Source organism: Enhydra lutris, unplaced genomic scaffold (genome assembly GCF_002288905.1).
Source record: "Enhydra lutris kenyoni isolate GAN:26980312 unplaced genomic scaffold, ASM228890v2 scaffoldscaffold36, whole genome shotgun sequence".
NCBI lineage: Eukaryota > Metazoa > Chordata > Mammalia > Carnivora > Mustelidae > Enhydra > Enhydra lutris.
Window position 1 is genome coordinate 17,506,128 of NW_019154120.1, and position 24,313 is coordinate 17,530,440.

Consider the following 24,313-nt stretch of genomic DNA (forward strand, 5'->3'; position numbering starts at 1 on the left):
GAGCCTCAAGTCTCCCCACCTTCTTGCCCTCGTACGGCTTTTTGACTGTGGATGGGGGGAGGCTGAGAAGGTAGTGAGTGAAGTTTCAATCCAGCCCAACATGGAGTAAACAGAGCTCAACGCCCACTTGGGCCCCCCAGAGACAAGAAACCATCAAAGAAATTAAATTTTATAGACAGTCCTCAACAGGAGAGAAAAACTTAAAATACATCTGCAGGCTAATGATTTACAGAAACCATTGGTGATTACTTCCTTTGTCTCCCACTGTTTTCAATATTTCTGTTCCAGTGACTGCATTAGCAGGACGGATGGAACCTAGCGGTTGCAAACGTTAGAAAATAAATGCAAGCGACCTGTCACATGTAGAGACCGCCTCTTACATTCTAGTTACAGGGTCTACTTTCTCTGAGCCGCTAACATTCAGAAACCTCTTTCCCAAGTACAGGGCATCGACTGAATGTGCTTTTGGAATCCAGCCATGCACCCAATTCTATGAAGCGATTACAGACCAATGGAACCTAAAAATGCCTGGAGAAAGAGAAGGCCCACAGGGTCTCTCCATCAACATGGTGCAGATGAATGGATAAATACTTTGAGACTAGTCCGTGTGTCTCCAGCATACTCACAGGAAGAGGGCCGAGGTCATTGGGGTTTAAAGATGCCTTTGACCGCATGTGTACTGGAAATTTCAGGCGTGGATCTTCCTGCAAGAAAAAACGTCAAAGGCAGAGGACGTTACGAGGGATTCTGTGTGTGATGTCACTGGCTCCTCCCCTTCTGGAGCAGGGCAGTCCAAGGGCATGGAGCTGCTCGCCTGCCTGCCCTGGAGAAGAGAGGTCTTCTCTTTGTATAGGAAGGCTGGTGGACCAGCTCTTAATAATGATTTTATTCTTCTCCTTGTCCTTGGTGAAAGCAGAACAGTGAGGGTATTTCAATTAATGATGAAGTGTTTTCCCCCAGAGAGACTTGTAGCAGGTGAAGAGGAATAGAGTCCCAGCAGGGGGGTTACTATGGAAACCAGAACAGAAGGGGCTGGTGCAGATGAGGCTCTCTTGGACAGAGGGGGTGGGGATGGTGGTGTATACATCTCTCTTTGCTACTGAGCTGCGGGTGAGGGCAGCCAGCCTTCCCATCGGTCCTGAGCTTCCTACTGTTCCCTTCTACTCCCTGATCTGTGACTCTGATCTGAGGGTCAAGTTGTGTCCTGGCCAGAGTTCGGTGGCCTCATTATGTAATACCTCCTACCCCTAACTAGAGAACTTTACTGAGATTCCTGCGGTCCTGTAAATGAGATTCTCATTTATGTCTCAATACTTAAAAGTTTGCCAAAGATTTCTCTTAGGGGATATGGCTCATAAGATACTACAAAGAACCAACGAAAGAGAAAAAAAACAACAACACAACAAAGGAGAAATCTGTGCTCTGACATCTTGGGTCATGCTTTGTAACTGACAAAGAACAGGCAGGTGGCAATTAGGAGGCTGTGCACACGTGACCTCTGCTCCTTAGATGAGGACACCGAGCTGCTGAGATCGGGAGAACTTGCCCGAAAGCCCTCACCCAGCGTCTGGGAGGGCTCTGAACACAGCCCCAATGAAGTGCAATGAATTTCAGAGAATTCATGCTTTAAACTCAAAAGATTAGGAAACAAATGATAAAACTCAGAAGAGCACACTGTCAAATAAGCCTGAGATTAAAAAACAACAACAAAAGGAAACCTAAAAAACAATCCCTTTATTTCAATTACACGAAAGCTTTTGTTACTGGCAAATCACTAAAAGTTTTCTGCCTCACCACTTTCCCAAGGCAACAAGAAAATGAAATAACTGGTATAAACCTCGGAAAAAAATAAAAATCACTTTGTGACAGCTGATGGGTATGAAAATGCCCTCAAACTGATTACAGTGAGGGTCGCACATATTTATTTAATGGTCTAAAAACCATTCACTTGCGTATTTTAAACAGGTGAACTGTAGGACACATAAGTTATACTCTGAGAGAGCTGTTAAAAAAATTTCCCAATTCAACAGTCTAAGCTGTTAGCATCACTGGATTATAACAAAGTGACAGATTTTTGGAACTGGCAAAGTTTATTAAAAAAAAACAAAAACCTCAAAAAAGCCAACCCTGACTTTCTATTCACTAGAGCAAACTACTAACTGAAGAAGTAAATTGTGTCAGGAGTTTACAATGGCTACTGACCCTGAACCTCACTGATGGCCTTTTTTTTTTTTTTTTTTAAGATTTTATTTATTTATTTGACAGACAGACATCACAAGTAGGCAGAGAGGCAGGCAGAGATCCTGATGTGGGGCTTGATCCCAGGACCCTGGGATCATGACCTGGGCTGAAGGCAGAGGCTTTAACCCACTGAGCCACCCAGGTGCCCCTCACTGACACCCCTTGTAAGGGTAATGAGAGGCATGAAATCGGTCCCGTATTCTGCTGTATACTGGAACACAAGCAGTACAGTAAACAGACACAGTAAGATTCTGGATTTGTAAGGTCCAAGAAGCTGGAAATTGGGCAAACATTTTTGACAGGTTGACTGTGGACAGATGAAAAACTTGGGAGCACCCACTGAGAGCCAGCTCTGAGCTGCGGCCGGGGATGCCCACCACAGGGTCCCCTGGGCACCACCCCCCCCAGCTGCTGAGCACGCTAGCCACATGCAACCCCGGCCATGCCGCACTCACACACACAGGCTACTGTGAGAGACAGTCAGTAAAAAGCTGGTGATTTCAAGGACACTCAAACAGAAAGCAGCAGGTAAAGTTACAGAAAAGTGTGGGGGTGTGAGGATGAGGAGCATGAAGCAGAAAACTCATTATTATAGGTCTGCTAAAATGGCCTGGCATGGAAACCCGGAACTCGTAGACTGAGGGCTGGAGGCCCTTGGGGTTCTATTATTTTATTATACCACCGGAAGTCAGAACAATGGCAGCACCCGCCTTCCACCAAGCTCTACAGGCTCCACCCAGAGGGCGCTCCTGAGCCCACCCCCACGGTGAGTCCCGTGAACCACTGGCCCCCAAGCTGGTGGAGCAGGTGAAGGCAGCCAAGGCCCCACAGGGCTGGCTGGGTCAAATCAACAGCTGTGATCTTTCCTTCCTGGGAGAAGTCAACAACCATGCCTAGGCCAAACCATGAGGTTTATGAGGCTGGACCTGGGCACAAAACAAACCTGCCACTTACTGAAGGTACATTTCTCTCTCGCCACAAAAACCAGCCAACGCTTTACCCCCAGAAGACATAAATGCACTCTTACATACGCACACTTCCAGCTGCTTCCTTAGCAGGACGGGCAACCTGAGGGCCTCGTGTCATCTGCCTTCAGACACTTGGTGGCCTCCAGCATGCATTCGTGGCCCTGAGGACCCAGGTAGGGACAGAGTGATGCTCCCTGGATGTGGTCTGACCCTATCCCGGAGAGACCGCTGGCACCCGGCCTGTGTTACCCGCTGTGTGAAAGGCTGTGTTTTATAAATAGACTTCAAAAGGAATCTGCCCCCTATCAGCGTATACGAGGGGACACGTCAGCCTGTACCTTTTCGTGCTGCTGGCTACATACAGGAAGAAAGACCTACAAGCAGGTCCCTGAGGCAGGACCAGTGCTCTCATAATTCCCAACCTGTCCTACAAGTTTCTCTTCCTGTTTCCATTATAAAGCTCACCTTCCAAGAATAGCTATGCTGTTCTCTTAAAACACACACACACACACACACACACACACACACACACACACACACACGAACAAACTCCAAACAGACTCTAAGCTAAAAACCGTCTTTTACCCTTCCCTCCGTCTTTCATCGAAACAGAGAGGCAGGTGAGAAGGTGCCTTCCACGGAGGGCACTCTGTACCGGCCTTTTCTAGAACGGGTGACGTCGCTGGCCCAGCACCTCCAGGCTGAGTGGGGAAGGGGAGTCACTGGAGGACTTCCCAGTTGTCACCCTGAGGATTTTCAACAGCAGCAGCAACACAACACTGGTTTAACACACTGAAATGTGAAATGAGTACATGAGTCAACAGCAAGGATCTGGGCGGAAAGGGGCAACGGGGAATTCAACCTGGGGTTCGTTCAGCAGTGATGCAGGCTACAGACAAAGCTGGTGTGGAGGTTACCAGAAACCCGTGCCAGCTGTAATGCCACGGCACTTGTGGTGTGGACAATGGCGAGAAGGTTCGGAAACCCGACTGCTAAGCTCATTCGAATGCCTCCCCCTGCAGCTTGGGGGTGGGGGTGGGGGGCACAGCGGCCTGTACATTAGCTCATCCATCTCCTCCGACGACACCCACCCAGTGTCTGGAGCTCCCGTTTCTGGCTCTGGGCTGGAAAGCACAGTGTGACAGCCGCAGGTTCCACATCCACTAGGGAAAGAAAGGCCTAAAAACCTCTATGACTGTCTTTTCCAAAGAGAGGCCTATCTTTCATTCTCAACTTGCCCACAATCCTGTCATATCATCTCTGGGCAAAAAGACACGTAGGACAGAGTGACACGCTAGCATGGGCCTTGGGAACGGTTGTGAATTCGTTAAATGAAATGTCACCAGATCTCCATGATGAATTCCCCTCACCTCCGAAGAGGAAGAACTCTGAGTGGGTCTCAGTAAGAGCTGTTTAGAACATGTGGTGGCATTTTTGGTTGTCCCTGTGGCGGGGGGCGGGGGAGGAACGGTGGCTATTAGCCTTTAGCGGCAGGAGCCAAGCACACCGGATGCCCCGCCATGAAAGGCACAGTACGTCTTTGTGGAGACACGCTGCGTCACGAGCCACCGGATGTTAGAGTGTGAACCCTTTAGGGACTTAGTGAACGGACACCATGGGCCAAGCGGGAGTGACTGGCCCCTGTGGTCCAGGCCTCTTTCCTAACACAAGACTACTGTTCTGTCAACTGTACACAACACTTGGTGCCTTCACTGGAAGTGGGAATTTACACGTGATCTCTGGAAGCGTAAGACCACATGGCTGGGCCAGCAACCATCACCCAAACTCAAGCAGTACAGATGACAGACAGAAGGACAGACTTAAGCTCTGTACCCGGAGAATTAGGCAGGGATACAAGGGACAGGAAGAAAAGCAACACTTCCTGTGGCATCAGAAATAGAAACAAGAAAACCAAGTGCAGTTTAATCATAGGTCTAGAGACCAACAGAGCAGAAACACACCACTGACTTCTAAAAAGGACCTACATGCTACGTTAAATAAGACACCACAAATTCAGCTCAGGAATGAAAGACGGACCGAGGCATACAGAGATATACATGGGCACCTCTGATTAATCTGATCGTGTTCGTTAATCCAATAGATTGTCTCTCCTGCAGGATTCAGGGGCACATGGGAGAGCAACAGCATCAGAAGAAATCAGTTTTGACAAAACGTTCACCAGAAAGATCTATCAAATTTACAACTGAAGTCCTCAGTACATCTCTTAACGCCCAATTGAAGGAATGAGACAGAGCACAGGAGTATAAAACATGAATGTAATGTGAACAGTGAAGACTAAAAGGACACATCAAATAAAGGTGATCGTGTCAACAGAAATGCAGAAAAAAACTGATGAGGAGAAATGATTAAAAAAAGATTAGAACGCCTAATAAAATTAGAGGATCATGGGAAATGAAGCCATGACATCAAATTCCTGGCCCTGAGGAGCACGACACCTTTCTCACCACTATGGTAAATTGTCAGGACTAGAACCTTCCAGGAGTCCTATGAAGGACTGGCGCCAATCCCAGAGGCAGCCACAAACCTGTGCCCAGAGGCCCCCTCCTCACCGCCCCCCACCCCCACCGGCCCTGCCAAACCACGTCCAGATGTAGGCTGAGGAGGTCCCCTTGGGGCCATGTTTCAGGGTCAGGGAACCTTCCCTCCAAGAAACAGGGCTCCTGAGTAAGGAAATCGGACTCCATGGCAGACCTCGCGACGAAAACGGAACTAAACAAAAGCAGCGCCTTACCCACGTTGTAGTCTTTGTGTTGTGGTCAATGAAGAAGGGCCGGCCGCTGGGCGCTATCCTCATTTCCCAGCCGGGCGGCAGGAAGCTCTGCGTGACTTTGTGTTGTGGTTTGGGGGAGTTGTAAGGTGATGGCTGTGGGGACTGTGGGTTGGAAAGGGTATCTTTCACAGCCCGGCGTATGGGCGAGTCCTTGGCGCCCTAAAGAATAATAAGGAGCATTAGAACGCTTACCAGGGCTCTTCCGGAGGTCTCAAAACGGACCCGGGTACACAAGGAACGCTCCTCTTTGGAGGCACGACAGAGAAGCTCCTGAAACCTGTTTCTGTCATCCATTTACTTTTCAACCTATCTAACTTTCCAAGTTTCTCGGCTGGTTAAGCACACGACAATATTAAGTACTTACAACCAAGGTCATTGGACAGCTTCCTCAGTACACACCCAAAACATGGTTCTGTAGTGAACACGATGGAAATCTTACAGAGGGAGGAGGAATGTGTGCCCCTGCTCGTAATGAGCTCACAGTCTAATGAGGAAGGGGGAGGCAGTTACGAGAGCAGAGAGAGAAGACCCTGCACCCACGGAGACAGCCGTCAGACTAGCACAGGGGCCACCCGTAGCACTTATACCCCAGCTGGGAAGCGATCACATCCACTCCCAGTCGTCAGCACCAGGAGCCCCGGGATGGGGCCCACGGCTAGCTCTAAGACACAGTCAAGGTCAGAACTTCACACATTTACTCTCTGGCTTCTCTAACTCGGACACTTGTGATGTGAAGGGAAGGCACCAGCACCAACACAAACAGGAGAGCACAAGCAGATGCCCAGCTGTGGCTTTGAGATGCGAGTGTGCATCAGAAACACGGATGCCTGTACGGCGACAGGCCCTACAGTTGAAAGGAAAAAAAGAGAAATGATCAAAGCAACAGCTGTGTTTGAAAACGCGATGGAGGCATCGGTCTCAGAGAGGGAGAGTTATTCACGCGGTCAAGAGCAAAACACAAGGAGAATGGAGCAAGTATGGAAGAGAGGCGTCCCCTTCCAGCACGAAGACCCATGGTGGCCGCCGAATGAGAATGGGACTCAGGTGGCGGCCACGGGTGTGAGCCGGGCGGCACAGAGAAGCATGAAGGATGGATGAGGGAAGCCTGCACGAGGGCGTCCCGCACCACGGACACCACGACTGACCAGAGAGAGCACTGGGGCTGCAGAACTCAAACCCAGTGAGATGAGCAAGGAGCACGAGCAGTGCCGGGACAGAGTGACCCGGTGAGAGCACGAGGCAGCCTTCTCACCTCCAGCGGGGCGGATAAGGTTACAGTCGGCGAGCTGAGGCTACGGGGCCGGCGGATCTGAGGCTCGATTAGGTGGTTGTTACTGTTTGTGGCGGATCCGGACGCACCGTCTTCAGCGAGCTATTTTGGAGGCAAAAACAAGTTAGGTTCACGGGAGGCTCCCCCCATGCGAGGGACCGGGAGCGTGGACCCAAACAACAAGGCAGCCAGCACTAATAAGAGGTCTGGCCGATTTCCAGCGTGGAGGAAATGATTAAACCTAATGATGGGGGCACAGATGGAGGAACACACTCAAAGGAAACAAATGAATCACCAGCCCAGCGTAAGAACCAGCCTGGGGAATACAGCGGGGCTGGGAGAGAAGCTACACACTGTGACAGGCTCTCACGCCCCACTTTAAAACCGGCTCTAGGGATGGACTGACTGATCTGCGGACCGAATTCTCCCTCAGGCAAGTATCAGGCTTAGAGTCACACATTTTCTTTGTGAGAACATCTTCCTAAACGTGGGTCCTTTAGAACAACACATTCACCATGGGAACAGTGAGCTTGTGGACATTTCGGCTTCTATGACCTGTGACTGTAGTTGTAGACGGTCTGCGTACCTGCACGATAGGTCGAGTCCAAGTTGTGGTTCGATTGTTATGATTGACATAGTATGTGCGTCCCTTAGCATCTTTTCTTTCTTCCCAGCCTGAAGGTAGGCCCGGTGTGGTGTGCGCATAGGCCACTGATGGCTGTTTGTGTAAGAAATCATCATTATTTAATATCCTGCATTTGCTTTCTCATCAGTTTAATAAAGTAACGTACACCCAGAGAATTACTTTTTCTAGACTAGGCAATTTAATTTCACTTGTACCAAAAACATTAGTGTCCAGAAAGAAGGCAACTGATTTCCGACAGCTTCCCATCTACTGTGAGATGAACCCCCACATGGCCACAAGGCCCAAAGTCTTACTGAAGTCCACTGTAAAGGCCTGAACCCTTAAAGGACTGTTGCTCATATCGTAAGAGAAACTTACGATCTGCTTCCGTTACTAGATTTTACTATCAAACCACACAGAGCTTAAAAGTTATTTCAAACTGTCAAAGGTTACCAAGAGAAGGATGCTCAGAACCCTTTTCCCCTCAACATAGTTGCCACGGAGATGCTCTCCTAATTCCTAAAGTCTTCATCAGCTTAGAACTTGCCATGATAGCTTTCAGGGACAAAAATACAGTCTCCCCTCTAGCCACGCACACCAGGGCACGCAGTCATGAAGCCCCACCAGGACAGCTCAGCTGCCCCCGTCAGGAAGTCGGCAGGGCCGGCTGAGGCTAGAATTCCAGAGGATCCTGAGAACCGAGGCTCTACCTGTCCCTGTCCTCCCACACCGAGCTTGTCTGTCTTTAAAAGGGTGAAAGCAGCACACACAGTTTCTGGGTTCAGAGACTCGTCCGGTACAGAGTGACTGCACCAGCATCATCCAAATGAGACTGATTCCTGAGAATCAGGAGACACTTCTGCTTGCAGGAAGCAGTCTGAGAAATGCGGTCTGGGCGGAGGAACATGGGAATAGCAAGGATGTTTCAGATTCATGGAAAAGGACATGGACCCTGGAGGTCCGTGCTGTCCCGGGAAGTGCTGGGTGCATGGATGCGGGACAGAAGTTCTGGAAATGAGCGAGGGATGCTACCCCAAGGGTGGGGACTCAGAAACAAGCCAACCGCAGCCACCAAGGCTGCTGGGAGAACATCGAAGCCGCAGGAGGCCATACATCAAGAATCATCTCTCCCTGAGGTGACAAAAGAAACCGCTTCTTTTGGGAACCGTCTTCCCTCATCAGGATTTTGGAACCTCTGGGTGTTTTACCAGGTGGGTGTCAGGGTGAGAAGGTGAGTCTCTGAGCCCAACTCCGTGTGCGCATCCTGTCTTTCCAGTTCACTACCAACGCTGTGCCTTGACGAGGCGGGTCCCCGTCGGAGGGCCTGTGGGCCACTGCACAATCGTGAACTGGAAAGTGCACTCAACTTCACTGCCATGTACTTTGGGGAGTACAGTTCCTGAGCCTCAATATTCTACTCTCTGAGCCTGACCGCACATCCCAGAGAAAAACTGAGCCACGAAACAGCTGCCTCAATGGTTATTTCTAAAACAAGTTTCCCATGCAACGCAAGATTATCTGTAAGAGGACTTTGGGCTCAAACTACAGTAACTATTTTCCTGACCTCTTCCCAGATGAAGTCCTGAAGGCCCCAAATGGTATTTTCTAGACCGTGAGACTGTATGGGTTGTGATCTAGGTGTGGGGCCGCAAGAGAGGAAGTGATGTCAACATGCAGACTTGAGCCTTCTGTGAAGACTGAAGACAGATGAATTCATCTACAGCCTCAAGCTCTTACCTCCCCCTTTCCTTGCTGGGGCACCCATCCAAAAGAGCTATTTCTAGGCTACTTTTTCTCCAGGAACTACAAAAATCGGACTCTGCTGAACTGAGTCTGAACCCACGTTGTAACCTAAGTGGTCAATTCTTATTTTTGGCAAAGTATCCACCATCCATCCCTGACCTACTGTTGCTTATATGACGGCCCAACGCGCTTGGACTAAATGGAATCCTGCATGGAATGTGCAGATTTTCCTCCCCACTGAGTTAAGTTTGGGGAGAGGAAATCAGATCTGCACTCTGAAAGCTCTGTTCTGGAAACCATCAAGATAGTATTGAAGTGACAGAATCCCTGGAAGAGTTCTTATGGGGAGACACCATAAACTATATGAACTTGGACGTGCCATGGTTAATCTCAGAATCAAATTCGAAAGCGGTAAGACCTCCTGTACCGGGTTCCCTCACAGATCCAGTTAATGGGACTAATCAGTTTCTGGAAACTAAGAGTGCAGGAGAGAACAGTGATTTTGATGAACAGGCTCATTTTACCTTGTACTGAGAATTGAATGGGCAACCTATAATCTAGCTCCATTTACATGAGATGGTGTTATTAAAATCCGTCTTTATGGGTTTCTTTCTACACGGCCATGGAGAACAACGTATTTGCGAGAACAACAACAGCATTTGTGACCCGTAACACTGCTCTCCCTGCACGCAACCGGGGACGAGCCAGGACTCAGCTTCTCTAGGCAGATTGTACAACAGACCCAGCTCTGGAGCCAAAATCCAATTTCTGCTGCTGCTGAGTGTGTGTGTTCACGTGTGCGTTCCAGAGGTCTTCAAGAAGGAAGTTAATGAGTCAAGAGACAAGTAGTAGCGTGCTAGTGAGCGATTAAACAATTTCCAGCTTTTCATCCGAACAGACAACTGTGTCTGCACGGCCGACCGGCCTACCCCAGTGGCTCCGTTTATTTCATTAAGACGGAGAAATCTATTATGTGTAAACTGCAAAGTTTCAGTCTGCTTTTAAAGACGATCAACAGTTGATCACGGATTCAATCTGCTTTTAGAGACGATCAACAGTTTGGCATTACCACAGACTCCCCCAGATTTGCTCACACCCTACCGTACTGTTAACTCAGTGTATTTTTAGGTACATACAGCAAAGTCCAGAAGGACCCTACCATCCCTCTCCCTTTTATCTTAGAGCAGGCCAGCTTACATGGCCAGCCGGAAAGCAACCCCAGTGTGTACTATATGTGCGTATACACCAGTGTGTGTTCTCAAAACAAAGGGCTGTGGGTCCGCAGATGGGAATCAGGGGCTGTTCATTAAGGCTGCAACAGTCAAAGCACTTCCATGGGAAGAAATGTTCCCCAGGAGGGTTAATGCAACCCCACCCCAGGAGGACAGGGGTACGCTGAATGCTCTCTGGTGGGGGAAAATTACATAAACTGAGGAACATTCACATCACTGAACAGTAGGTATTCAGTCCCAGAGGAAGGACCACAAGTGAAAACTATCGAGGTGCTAAGTGACGTGTACATGACATCCCAGTTGCATGTGTGCACATGTGCCACGCGTGTTTGCGGGAGCACAGGGGGATGGAGGGAGAGGGTACGTCCCAGGGTAGCTCCGGCAGGAGACAGTACACGTGGGGCTGGCAAGCAGGGGCAGGAGAGTGTGTACAAGAGGGAGATGGAATTGAAAGACATACTTTCATCAAACCTCAGTTTCTAATGCAGCCATCAGGTACGCTGGCGTACAGCAACCGGAAGGTCACCAGGTACGTGGGAAACATGAGAGCAGGAAAGCATTTGGGAAGGCCTACTACCCAGTCTTTAAAAATAAACAAAACCAAACATCTATTTTTTTTAATTCAGGGCTGGGGGAGGGCACAGACACGGTAGTGGCAGGGGCCACAGGACCTCATTCAGATGGGTCACTCTGTCCCGCCAAGTACCTCTCACCATGGAGCCCAGGGCTCTCAAAATTCGGTTTATCCTGTCGCTTAATATCCTCAGCTATCACAACAGTCCAGTGCTAACAGCAGATTCCAAGGCTCCTATAAAATGCAAAAATGGGTGATAAAGAATGCTCAAGAGCCCTGAATTCTATTAGAATTCTTTAGTGACATGATCTTGTCCACCTTGAAATTTCTGCTTCTGGTAGAAGTTACTCGTGCACAGTAGGAAATACACTAGTTCATTTAGAATTTCTTCAGGTTCTACTGGAGGCTGAGCCTGGGCCCCCAACAGATGACGTGCACAGAAATCACTATAGTTCAATACCTCACACTGGGCTCGTTTCTGTTGCATGCCAACCTGATTTTCCTGTGTGCAATGCTGAGCATTAAAGTCTAACAATGTAACTGAATTATTCCTTTAGGTCCACGTCCTGCCAAAAATCAGCAACCGCAAGTGTATTTAAAGTATTCTCAAGTAACAGGCATTATACCAAACCTAACAATGGTGACACAGTAAGGAAAATTCTTCCAAGAGCTACAGGGGATCAAAGCTCAACTCAAAGCTGAGCCTGTCTCTAGGGCTCAAGCAAAAACCAGGCAATTGAGGTCCACAGTCCTAGCCAAGCCACCCAAAACATGAATGCTAAAAATTACTTAAAGTAGTAAGAGTAACGTATACTTGGCTCAGAGAAACTGTTTTTTTCTCTAGACCTTTCAAACTTTTTAAACATATTCCTTTGTCTCTGCCCCCAAATTATGTAACACTTGTTCATTCCTGTGAGTAGAGACCCTTGTGGGCAGAGCAGGGTCACCAGTTCATGCTCACGACACAGTAAATCTAGCACAGCATGTGAAATCTGGTACGGGAAATGGGCAAGAGAAGCGGGCCGTGTGCAAGACCATAATCCACAGCGTTTAACTGCGTATGGTTCCTGTGGCTTCTCTATTCTCCTCCAAACCTATTATTTTACCCAAGTAGTCTAACAAACAAGAAAAACTGACCAGGAGGACAAACATTAAAGATAGCAATATATTCTAGTAGATGTGCTGTCAAAGCAAGTGTGGCAGAAGTATTTTCTTTTCTATTCTTCTGTAAGTAGGCTTCACGCCCGATGTAGAGCCCAACGCGGAGCTTAAAGTCAGGACACTGAGATCAAGACCTGAGCAGGGATCAAGAGTTGGATGCTTAACTGACTGAGCCACCCAGGTGTCCCAGAAATACATTTTAAACAGAATTAAATGCTCTTTATCGAAGTGTGACAACAGTATTCCTAATAAAACTATATGAGATGAAAAATCATAGTTTTACCCACTACCTTTGAACAATGTGAGAGGTTTACAGTATGTATAGCTCCGTAGCACGAAGAAGCTGAGCTTATCCAAAAAAGATATAGTCACCATTATGCAAAATGTTAAAACCCCCAGTTTTGCTATCATGTCTGATCAAGGGCATCATTACCGTTGGCTCCTCACCACCTGTGACAGTTGACGACCGCGCTCTCCTAGTTGGGGCACTGGGCTGTTGAATGACAATTCTCATCAGTGAAATGCACTTATTAGGAAGACCACCGATTGCTTACTGAATCAGGAATCACTGCTGAGGCCAGTAAGGCAGGTGACATGAATCAGAATCCCTGAAATCCACTCTGTCCAAAGAAAGCTGGGCAACCACTCACTGATGACCCGGAGAAAAACAGGGACACGATCACCCTCCCACCCAGAGAAGGCTCAGGCTGAAGCCATGATTCGGGGAAAAATGGACTGCAACCTCAGGAATGTGAGAGGTCTTCCTCGAAACAAACACTCCGGTTTTGCCCCTATCATTAAATAATTAGGCAGATTCTTAAAATCCGCCAAACTCATAATTTGAGTAAGAGGCCACCAGTGATCAGTGAGTTGACAGCTTTACAGAGTACAGGGAAAGAGGGAGGAATCAACAGTTTTCCAGGAGAGTGAGCTCTTTGATAGATAAAATTGACATTAATTTTTGAAAAGGAGGGAAAGTGCCATTAATTCATCCAGGAAAATCACAGAATCATCAGATTGAGCAGGATCCCCTCCCCAGGCTATCACAGCTGATTACTCTGGTCTTTGGGGAGGCCTGTACTAAACCATCCCAGAAAGGATGCTCTTGTCAAGCTTCTGACGATCCAGTCCATTCTATGTGCGCCACAACGGAATGTACTGTACTGACTACTCAGCTAACCAGCACACTCGTGAATTCATTCCGGCACCATAAAAAACACGGGCAACAACGTGCTTTGAAATAAAAATGTACGCAACAGTAAAGATACCATGATTGCAAAAACTTGTAAGTACTATCTTTTTTTCCTTTATCTTCATACACGATAAAGTATTAGTCCCCCCCAAATGAGCAAGGATTTGTACTAATAAAAAACAAGAACTGGTCAAGGTTAAACGAGCTGAACATGCTGAAACCACAAAATAGTTTCTCCTCCAAAAGAAACAAATTTACAAAAATCTTCCTACTGCGTGCGCCAAACCTCTCCCAAGGCAGTCCTGGTCTGCCTTCCAATTTGAATATTCACTCTTATTTTTGTCCTATATTGTCAAACATTCCTCACTCTCCCGTATTTACTGGTAGTTCTGAACATGGCGGGAGGGTGGGAAGAAATTACAGCCAATTCTTTAGTCAGTAGAGCTGCCTTTCCAGAGAAGGTACAGGTGCTTTGTGGGTTAAGAGTTTAGGCCATTAGTGATGGGAACGAACCGCTCCCTGCAAACCCAGAAGAGTTCTTCCTGTTCAAAGGGATTCAGAACGGTCTTGAGATACAGATACAACTCACTGGAGCACAGTGTTAGTGACTAAATGAAGTTTAAAAAAAAAAAGAATTATTAAAGCATGCTTTTGTTAAGTAGTTTAAGTTAGGTAAGCACATCAGAATCTGGTATTCATTTGGGTGGAAAAGCAAAGCAATGAAAAGTTTTTAGCATTTCAGAGCCTTTGTGGCAATAACTCTGAGTTATTAGAAATCCACTCTCCTTAGGCAATTTGCTAGGAAAGCCTAAAGTCTCATTCCGACAGAGAATGGATCTGCACAGGAAAAACTCTTCCTCCGTAGCCCAGATGATTTCAAATACAAGCCATGTCAGACAACCAGGGACCGGCGGGGGGCGTGGTTACCGGTGGTAGATGAGCCTGCTCGGCGACCGCGTCCGTGACACTGCAGGACCGCAACCTTGAGGACGGTTCTCTCTGCTGAAGGGAGGAAAGGACATGGAGCATTATGAAAACACAGGCACAGGAACAAGGTTCACTGGCTTAAGAAAAAGGTCCCTCAAGCCTCCCGAGTGCTCTTTGGTATCAGAAGGTAATTAAACGAAACACCAGCTTTCCTGAGCCACACAGTAAGTAATCCAGCAGTCGAGTAATCTTGCATTATCAAGCGCTTTGGGCGGACTGGGATTCTCACTGGTCCTTGGGAAGGAGGCACAGCAAAAATAGGAGGAAGAGGCCAAAACAAGAAAGGGGACTCAAGAGGCCAGTGTAAGGCTCCCGTATTGCTCTACAAATGGAAATGGGAAGCTGGCAGTCCTTGCTTTGCTTTGGGATGCGCCCGTGGGGTAAGCTCCCCTGAGCCGCGAACAGACGACCAAATACTGACACGCGGTCATCAGACATTTCTTGCACGTTTCTACAGACAGGGTCTGCTGGAGTCAAAGTCCAGAGAACTCAGACCTGTTCCTGTGCTACTTTTAAGGCTCACACATTTATCATTTTGGATTCTAAATGGAGCTGAAGTCGTACAGAACAGGAGGAAGGGAAAATAGGGACGTTAAGCTAAAACATCAAGTGTGTGATGTATAATGTTCCTCCACTCGTTTGTATTAATCTGTATTCTGAGGGAAAAAGCCTCACAGATCCAATCAGGGAACAGCAGTAGGCCACACACACACACAGGCCACATGTCTAATCAGCAACTGGTTCACCCGTGGGAGAAGTATGTGCGTAGCACTCCCTGATTCATGGTATTCTGCAATGGTAAGTGAAGTGGGGTCAAGTCAGACAGACTCTGCCTCAGTGATGGGGCCCTATTCGTGTCCTTCCACAATGGTTAGCATGAAGGATTCCTTCGCTAGTAAAAGGGCATGCTACTGTCTTTGAATATGGAGTGACCCTGAGAAGCAAAATCCAGGAGTCCCGTATTCTTTTTTTCCCAAGACATTCTTAATCGCTGAATCAGATTCAAAACAATCTTAAAATAATACTGACTTCAGCACTTGGATCTTTTGTTTGTTTGCACTTGGATGTTGAAAGTATTTTATGCACCTGGAATAATTAAATGCAGGCAGGTACCCATAAAAATAAGTGGAGATACTAACTTAATACTAATGCTGAAGAAAATGTTGATTATTTTACTTGGTAGAATAGAGGTGGACACCTGCTGTGGTTCTTGCATTACTTACTACCTTTTATAGGTTTTAAATATGGCTTCGTTGCTTAGGTCGTTTCCACAGCAACAGTTTCACTAATGCAAATATCCCCCTGTCCTTTTAGTATTAAATTTTTTATCTCAGTGCTGTTTCTCTCTCTAAAAAACATTTATAGAATTTTAATATAAAGCCCCATTAGCTGAGTAATCACATTGACTCATACAATATAGGCCAATGGTGTCTTTAAATGAAATCACTGTAACTGAAGGAGTAACGACTCTGTGAACACTCACGTGCTTTTACAACTGACAAGGTCCTCCCATCCACTACCGTCTGCTATGGCTGTAATAACGACTATTTTTCTAGGATGCCATTTTCAGTGGAGTGACTACTATCATTTACTATAACACATCTTTACGTTCAATTTCTTGAGAAACATTCAGACTGCATTTGTTCTCAACTTTACATACAAGCAGGTGTTTTTCCTATGGACTTTTCTGCACGGTTTTGTGTTGGCAAACAGGGAGGACTTCATGCTGCTTCTTACTGGGGCTCAGCCCCATCCAAAGTTTCTAGAAAGAGGGTCCCCAGTGGTGGAGAACCCGAGTTCAAATGTTACCCTGAGGTCCGTGCCACAACTTCATAATCTTTCTTAAGGATTTGTTCTCTCGGACTTAGGGGAGGTCTTCTGTCTCCCATTCTAACTTTGTCTTGGATGGGTCCCTTCAACATCATGCCTCATCTATGACATGAGAATGATGAAGGGTGCAGCAGAGTACATATTAGAGAACTCATTGAGAGGCCCAATGACTCTTAGGTCCCAGTGTGAACTACCACCTTTGTGATGAAGGTACTATTTATGAGCCTTTGGCTGGGAAAAGACATTCTGGGTCACAGTTGGTTAAAAAAAAGTCATGGACTCTTATTTACTTGAGTTCTTACAAATCAAGAAAGAGTCTCACCTGCTTGGACTAATTTTGGTATCATCCTCTTAGGAAAGGCAGAGCTTTGGAAAATGTAAGAGTTCTCTGGGAGCTGGCAGAATCTTGATCATTATTTGCACACAAGACTCTCTTAAGGCAGTAAGAAATGGTAAAACATTTGCTCAACTTCTCATTCAAACAGGACCATCACTTACAATCAAAGAACCAAACTGCTCCCCATTGGAGTCTGGAGTGATCTGAAGCCTTCTGCTCAGTTCCTCAGACAGCTCCTGAGGGCTGGTCCGAGACCCTGGAGAGGACGGCGGTGGGGGCAGTGACAGACTGAGGGAGTCTCCAGTGATGTTCACTTCTTCGGAAATGGTCTCCCAAGGCTATCAAGGAGTGAGAGACGCAGGCGTAAATGGCAGGAACAAGGGATCCTCTCGTCACCTTGCCAACAACAATAACCATTATATTAACTATAATTAACACTTACCCGGCACTAAGAAGACACACAACCTCCTCTGTAAGCACAAGGAAGATGTGAATACTACCCTAACTGACAGATGAGAAAACCGAGGCACGGAGTGTAACATGCCAAAGAGGACAGAGCGAGGAAGTGGCAGGGCCAGGCATGGATCCAAGGAAGCCTGGCTCGAGGGGCCGCGTTCTTAACCACTGTGTACCACCACCCCTCCGAGCAGTGAATCACTTCTAGCAGGAGTGACTACATGCATGGGTTAAAATGTTCTCAGGAATGCATTCACAATTTTCAGGGATTTTCTTTTACTGCTGAGGAGTCAAAATGAAAACAGCAGAGATGCTATAAGCTGTAATTAAAAGTGCTGTTAAATAACTTTTAGTGAATTAATAATTAATTTTGCTTTTCCAAATTTGAGCGCTGGAACATTTTGTGAATGATCCTCTTCCTAACACACGGGCTGGAAAGAATGGATTTTTAGTAAGGAAACTGAGTTGGTTAAGGCTGCATGAAGTTACGGTAATTGCTCATTTGTTGTTCAATTCCTAATTTTTCCTCTAGCGATTTACCATAAACATTTAAGGGGAAAAATAATAAACCTTCCTAAATTCACCCAAATTTCTATCTTCTTGGTAATAAATCTCTTTCATGATGTTGTCAACACCGCTCAGTGAAAGCTCGTGGTACCCACACAAGTTACAGAGCTCATTCAACCGCAGAAACAGGACAACCACGTTGTTATTCAGTAACATACGGTCAGACTCTGGGGAAAAGTAAATTATTCAGTGAAAGTATCAAGATTTCCACTATTAGAAACAATGTCACCCCCTTCTGTAATGCACAGACACATGTATTCATCAAACACAACTCCTGTAAGCACTTCCTAAATGAAGGAACACCCCAATGGTCGTCAGTGGGCCGGGAGACCCCGATCGCCTGTTTTTAGACCTCATTTACCCAGAGCAAAACCAAGGACTCGGAAGCAACCTGGGGCACACGAAGGTAAGCTGTGCGGAGGCCGCAGGGTCCAGCTTACCTCTGGGCCGTCTCCACCCTCGCCGGGCTCGGGTTCCAGGTCCTCGCTGATGTGCCTGCGGGAGCGGAAGCGCCGGTGTGCGGCCTCCTGGTTGATCTGCCTGATGTTGCTGTCCGACTCGGAGGACACGTCCCTGGGGATGCGGGGCAAGGGTAAGTGAGCCGGGAGAGCCCGCACTGGTCCCCGGCACCCGGGCCACAGTCCAGCGCTCTCCAGGGGCCTTCCCCTCACAGACATGTCAGGGTCATCCTGTGTGACACTGATAACCAGATGGCCGGTAAGTGGGAGAATTCTCCCCACAAAGCCAGGCTAAGTATAGTTGCAGGTTCATTTCAATCCAACAGATACAGTGTTGAAATGCATCAGGGGTGATGGCTCTGAGTATTTTTCAGGCATAAACTGCAAAAGGTACTTTAGTATTTAAGAATCACAACCCTGGGGCGCCTGGGTGGCTCAGCTGGTTAAGAATCTTGTCTTCAGCTCAGATCATGACCCCGGAGTCCTGGGATCAAGCCCCATGGGGCTTCCTGCTCGGCAAGGAGTCTGCTTCTCTCTCTCTCTCCCTCTGCCCTTCCCCACCACTCATTCTCTAATAAATAAAATCTTAAAAAGAAAAAAAAAAGAGAGAGAAATCACAGCCCTCCATCCGTTTACTCTAGTGATAAGGCAGGTTTCTCAAAGGACAGGTGACGGGTCTCAGATTTGGGGCCAGTCGGTCATGACCCTACGAAGAGACTTACCAATGCCAAGGCAGCAACTTTTGGTCTTTAACAACGGCCAAAGAATAGAAATACGACAAACTCAAAGCTGAGATCTGGAGAGAAGTGCTCCTGGTCCAACATTAATTTCTTTGGTTGCCGTGGGTTACATTTTTTTTTTTTTATATTTTATTGATTTATTTGACAGACAGATCACAAGTAGGCAGAGAGGTTGGCGGCGGGGGTGGGGGGGGAAGCAGGCTCCCTGCTGAGCGGAGAGCCTGATGCAGGGCTCGATCCCAGGACCCTGAGATCATGACCCGAGCCAAAGGCAGAGGCTTAACCCACTGAACCACCCAGGTGCCCCCGTGGGTTACATTTTGACAGAATCTCTGAATCAGGACACCGTATTTTTCCCTCTTAAACCACTTTAAAAAATTTACACAAACATCAGGTGGTAACTTTCCAAATGAAGGGGAATTTGAACACTGTAACTTCATGTGCTGGTTTTTTTTTTTTTTCCCCCTTCTTTTTTTTGGTCATATATCTTAGTTCAGGCTCTGAAAGCATCAATTCAATCTTGAAAATTTTTGCAGTAAATTACAGGCAATCACCGTTTGGGAGAAATACTACTTGCTGGCTTTTAGAGAAGTTTAAAGATCCAAATGTTTTTTGGAGAAAACTCAAAACTCTCTGAATAGGACACCCTATTCAGTTTAAAAAAAAATGATTATTGCAAGTTAACCTTTCAAAATATTTGAAAACATTATTTCAGACTAATTGGAAGAGAGTACTAATCAAGAACCCTCTTGATAGATTCGTCCTGTAACACAGGTTTTAAAATATTCAAATATACTCTTTAACTTTTACTATATCCCAATAAAAAGCCTGTTGGATCCCTGGAATAGTGAATACCACTGCCTACAAATAAATAGGTGACTCCTGGGGCGCCTGGGTGGCTCAGTGGGTTAAGCGTTTGCCTTCAGCTCAGGTCATGATCCCAGGGTCCTGGGATCGAGCCCCACGTTGGGCTTCCTGCTCTGCGGGGAGCCTGCTTCTCCTTCTCCCCCACTTATGCTGACTCTCTCTCTCAAATAAATAAAACCTTATGAATGAGTAAACAAATAACCCTTCAAAGCCCATTTCAGAAATAGTGTATTTCCAAAAAACATCTTTACATTAACTTCTGGTAAACATGGTAATATGGTCAGCTTCCATCTAATCAGCATTAGAATGACAATTCCTTACTAAAATCTGAATCAGTTAAGTTCTCCTGTACCTGCATACACAATACATAAACTTTGGAACTCTAACAGAAATAAAAATCTCGCATATTTTCTTACTGAACTATAACTAGCCTAAAATAGAAAACTGAAACCTCTTTGGCTATAGAGAAAATAGTTAAAATCAAGGGACACAGAAGGATACAAATGTATTTCTGAAACTACCAAAACAAAATGATTATAAAAAAAAAGACACTTTGTTGGACAGGTTAGAAAAGGTAATATCTACATTTGTGATTTTATGTTGTCACAGACCTTTTAACACAACATTCAATTCTTAATACACACAATGATTATAAAGAGTAGTAAGTTATTACAGAACAGAAAAATACTTGGAAATGACCAGAATGAAATTCTTTCCAAAATATGTAAAAAAATTTTAGAAGCAGGTAAGATGGCAAAGGAAACTTAACATTATCCTTTCCCTTTTTAATAAGGATGGAAGCAATTTCACTTTCTATGACTGGTTTTTTTTTTTTTTTTTTTTTTTTTAAAGATTTTTTTGAGAGAGAAGGGGGGGGTGAGTGGATGGACACAAGTTGGGGGGAAGGGCAGAGAGAGACAGAGAGCCAAGAATCTCAAGCAGACTCCCTCGTGACCTGAGCCGAAGGGTCTCACCAGCTTAACTGACTGAGCCACCCAGGTACCCTATGACTGGCCTATTTTAAAATATTCTATGTATATAAGAGTTTCATCAAAATTTTAAATCTTCACTTGCAAGGCTAATCAACATTTATTCAGTCAAGAATGAGTGACTAAGGTGCATGTGCTTTGTGCCAGGTCCTAATGCATACTTGTAAGGCTACAGGGAGTTCTGAGAGGTTGAGAAGAAATGAGCTTTTAATACCATGATGCCTGCATTTTCTGTCTCTCAGAAGTATATAAAATTCCATTGCTTTGGAAGGACTTACTTTTAAAAGGGGTGCACCTAAAATCAATTATGCAAATCTTTCTCATCCCACTGGCTTATACAATAGTAATCGGCGTGAACCAGAAACAACTAAATAGCACAGAGAAGATAACTCTGATTTTGAAATTCCAAACCTGGGTTTTTACCATCTTTAGTGATAAAGTGGAAATGTTCACACAAAGAAGGCCTTTGGCGTATCATTAAGAAACTGAATGTGAGGATTGCTGAAAGTGGAAATTTAGAGTCACTAATGGGAAGATGAACGTTTAAAAATATTTCTGAGCTGAAAGATTAAAACAAAAACGACTTTACTGGGGGCAAGCCAATATTTTATCAAACTTATTTCAATATTCTTCAGTCACTGACTTCATATACATATTCTTCATTTGACGTTCATGGGAAATATACAAGTGGATAAAGGCAAGATAAACCATCAGCTTATCAAGTTCAGTGCCAAGGAAGATCCGCGTGAGATCACTCCCGTATGGGAGTTACTGCGCGAGGATAACATTGTTGCTATGACAGAAGATGTACAAAGTATATCAGAAAGAGAGGAAATGGAATTGTTTCAGTCTCAAGTTCATCTTCATTTATAACCTTAATTTCATTCCTTCAGCATGTTTTTAAAATTGTATTTGTTAAAGATTCTGAGAGGAGAAAGAGAGAGAAAACACGAGTGGGAGGGGCAGAGAGCAAGAGAACCTCAAGCCCGTGAGGAGCCTGCTGTGGGGCTCAGTCCCATGTAAAATGTTAGCTGTAAGCTCTTTACTGTAAAAAAACAAAAAAACAAAAAAACCCACAATTTTAGGGGCGCCTGGGTGGTACAGTCCATCTGACCCAAACTGAAACCAGGAGTCCGGTGCTCAGATGGACTGTACCACCCAGGTGCCCCTAAAATTGTGGTTTTTTTTTGTTTGTTTGTTTTTTTACAGTAAAGAGCTTACAGCTAACATTTTAAATAGGGTCAAGGAGAATTCTAACATTAGGGGTGTTTTAAAAGACACCCTCAGTCTGGAGAGAGCTGGGAGCATTCCGCCATCAGCCTTCCATCCTGGAATTCTACATGCAGACCTAGACGGTTCACTAAACCGCATGCCTGGGGATCACTTTCCGAAATGAGTCATCTGCGCTCATTCATTCAGTTACGAGGCACTTTGCTGAGCTCCTCCTTGGTGCCAGGCGCTTAAGGGGCGGATCTGTGAGAAGAAAACACCGTCCCAGCTCCAACTTGGCAAGGGGGAGCACTGTGTGCTCCATGCTATGCCGGGGGAAGCTGACCTCTAAGGCAGCCGGAAGAACAGGGGCCTTCCAGCTCTGTTCCGGTCTGGGGTAGGGGTGGGGGGCGCGTTACCACGTCCACAGGGCGGAGAAGAAAGGGATCAGACGGCAGCTGTGTAAGGTCCAGCCACTCGACACACTGTGGGTTTATGGCTGTGGGTGGGGGATCTGGCAAGAGACAGGGTGCGGGAGCGTCAAGAATAGCCGGAGGGCAACGAGCTGTCACCGCAGATTTTTCAGGCGGTTCAAGTTCGGAGGACAGGCCTCATGAACTGGGGAAGACCAGAGTCACTGAGACGGCCTTAACTCTTTGCTTTAGCATAGGGTTTTCAGGGTCTCACGTCCTCAGACACAGCGAGCTTTTTAATGAAGACACTTGTAGGGGTGCCTGGGTGGCTCGGTCAGTGGAGCATGTGCCTTCGGCCCAGGTCAGGACCCCAGGTTCCTGGGATGGAGCACCCTGTTGGGCTCCCTGCTCAGCGGGGAGCCTGCTTCTCCCTCTGCCTCTGCCCCCATCCCAAACCCCCCCACCTGCTCATGCTCTCAAATAAATAAAAATCTTAAAAAAAAAAAAAATTAAAAAAAAAAAAAACAAAGACACTTCTTAATATCAATTTTCTCCCCAAGAGTGTGGCAGTATTCTGTAAACACTGAATTATGAAAGTAGTTATTTTTTTAATCAGAACAGTACTTTAAAATAATTCTGGAAGTCTTGAGGGTTTCTGGCCAAACCAAGTGAAGTTAAGGAGAAAGCAACTCAAATTCCTGAAACCGTTCAGACAGGATGAAGAGGTTACTGTGGAAACTAACTCTTCTCTTGTTTTCTAGAAGCAATGCCCACTGGAGAGGACACACGCCCTGGGCCCCACCTGGGCTCTGCTGATATCCTTCCTGGTTCACCCTCTTTGGCAGAGCTGCCGCAGGGATGGGGACAGTCATGCCACTGACCACTCCCTAAACTACATGTGAACCTGACCTTGGATGAGGAGCTGCATTTTTCCCATGTCCCTCTGGACAACGGATGAGCCCGCCCAGCAGAAATGATCTCTTCTGCTTTGGTTTAGTTCTCTGGGACATTGCCACCACGGTGGTATGCTTACAGAAACATCCGAAGTCTTTTCTCAGGAACTTCCTCATCAGAGTCTCAAAACTCTGGGAGGCAGAAAAAGCAAAGATTTCCACTTACCCCAAAATAACAGACTTCATTCAGTCTGCATGATTATAATGGTGAGTATTTTTTACACATTATTTATGGCCATTAGTTATTTCTTTGTGAGCTGCTAGTGGTCACTTTTCTATAGAGGTTATAGGACACTGTGGTCCACAGAATGGGATGTGTCCAGTGATGTTCAGCAAAGGAAGATAACGGCGCCTTCCTTAGGGTACAGCTACTGAGATTGATTCAAGATTCCCGATCACGACATGCAACTAAGCTGATGTGGGGGGGGGGTGTCCAATAGTCAAATGGCTTAAAACGGTTTCACAACAGCAATGGTGATTAAGCCAAGGGAAAACAGTAAAAAATAAAAAGGAAAGAATTAAGTAAACCATTTCCACTTGTATTTCTATGGGAAAAAAAAAATCACAACAGAAGAAGAGCTCATCATTTGGATTTCGGATGCTGACACTATCCTGTGAATGATGAGCTGGGTCTAGGGCTGACCAAAGACAGCTGATATGCACAGGAACCCACCCGGGGGCTCAGGAAGGACTGGATTCATCTACAACTT

General features: G+C 46.3%; 1 protein-coding gene across 3 annotated transcripts in view; it reads right to left on the reverse strand.

Annotated features, from left to right (window-relative positions):
• Positions 1–24,313, reverse strand: part of LOC111154313 (neural precursor cell expressed, developmentally down-regulated 4-like, E3 ubiquitin protein ligase) — a 336,163-nt gene that overhangs the window by 43,880 nt on the left and 267,970 nt on the right. The window contains exons 6-13 of one of the 3 annotated variants that reach the window (XM_022513829.1): positions 18,415–18,547; positions 17,113–17,289; positions 14,725–14,799; positions 13,039–13,098; positions 7,857–7,988; positions 7,253–7,372; positions 5,962–6,159; positions 627–704 (exon numbers count right to left, since the gene is read on the reverse strand). In XM_022513829.1, coding sequence (XP_022369537.1) covers positions 627–704; positions 5,962–6,159; positions 7,253–7,372; positions 7,857–7,988; positions 13,039–13,098; positions 14,725–14,799; positions 17,113–17,289; positions 18,415–18,547 — 973 coding nt within the window. The remainder of the gene's footprint in view (positions 1–626; positions 705–5,961; positions 6,160–7,252; positions 7,373–7,856; positions 7,989–13,038; positions 13,099–14,724; positions 14,800–17,112; positions 17,290–18,414; positions 18,548–24,313) is intronic. The other 2 variants (XM_022513830.1, XM_022513831.1) reach the window with 2 other exon arrangements.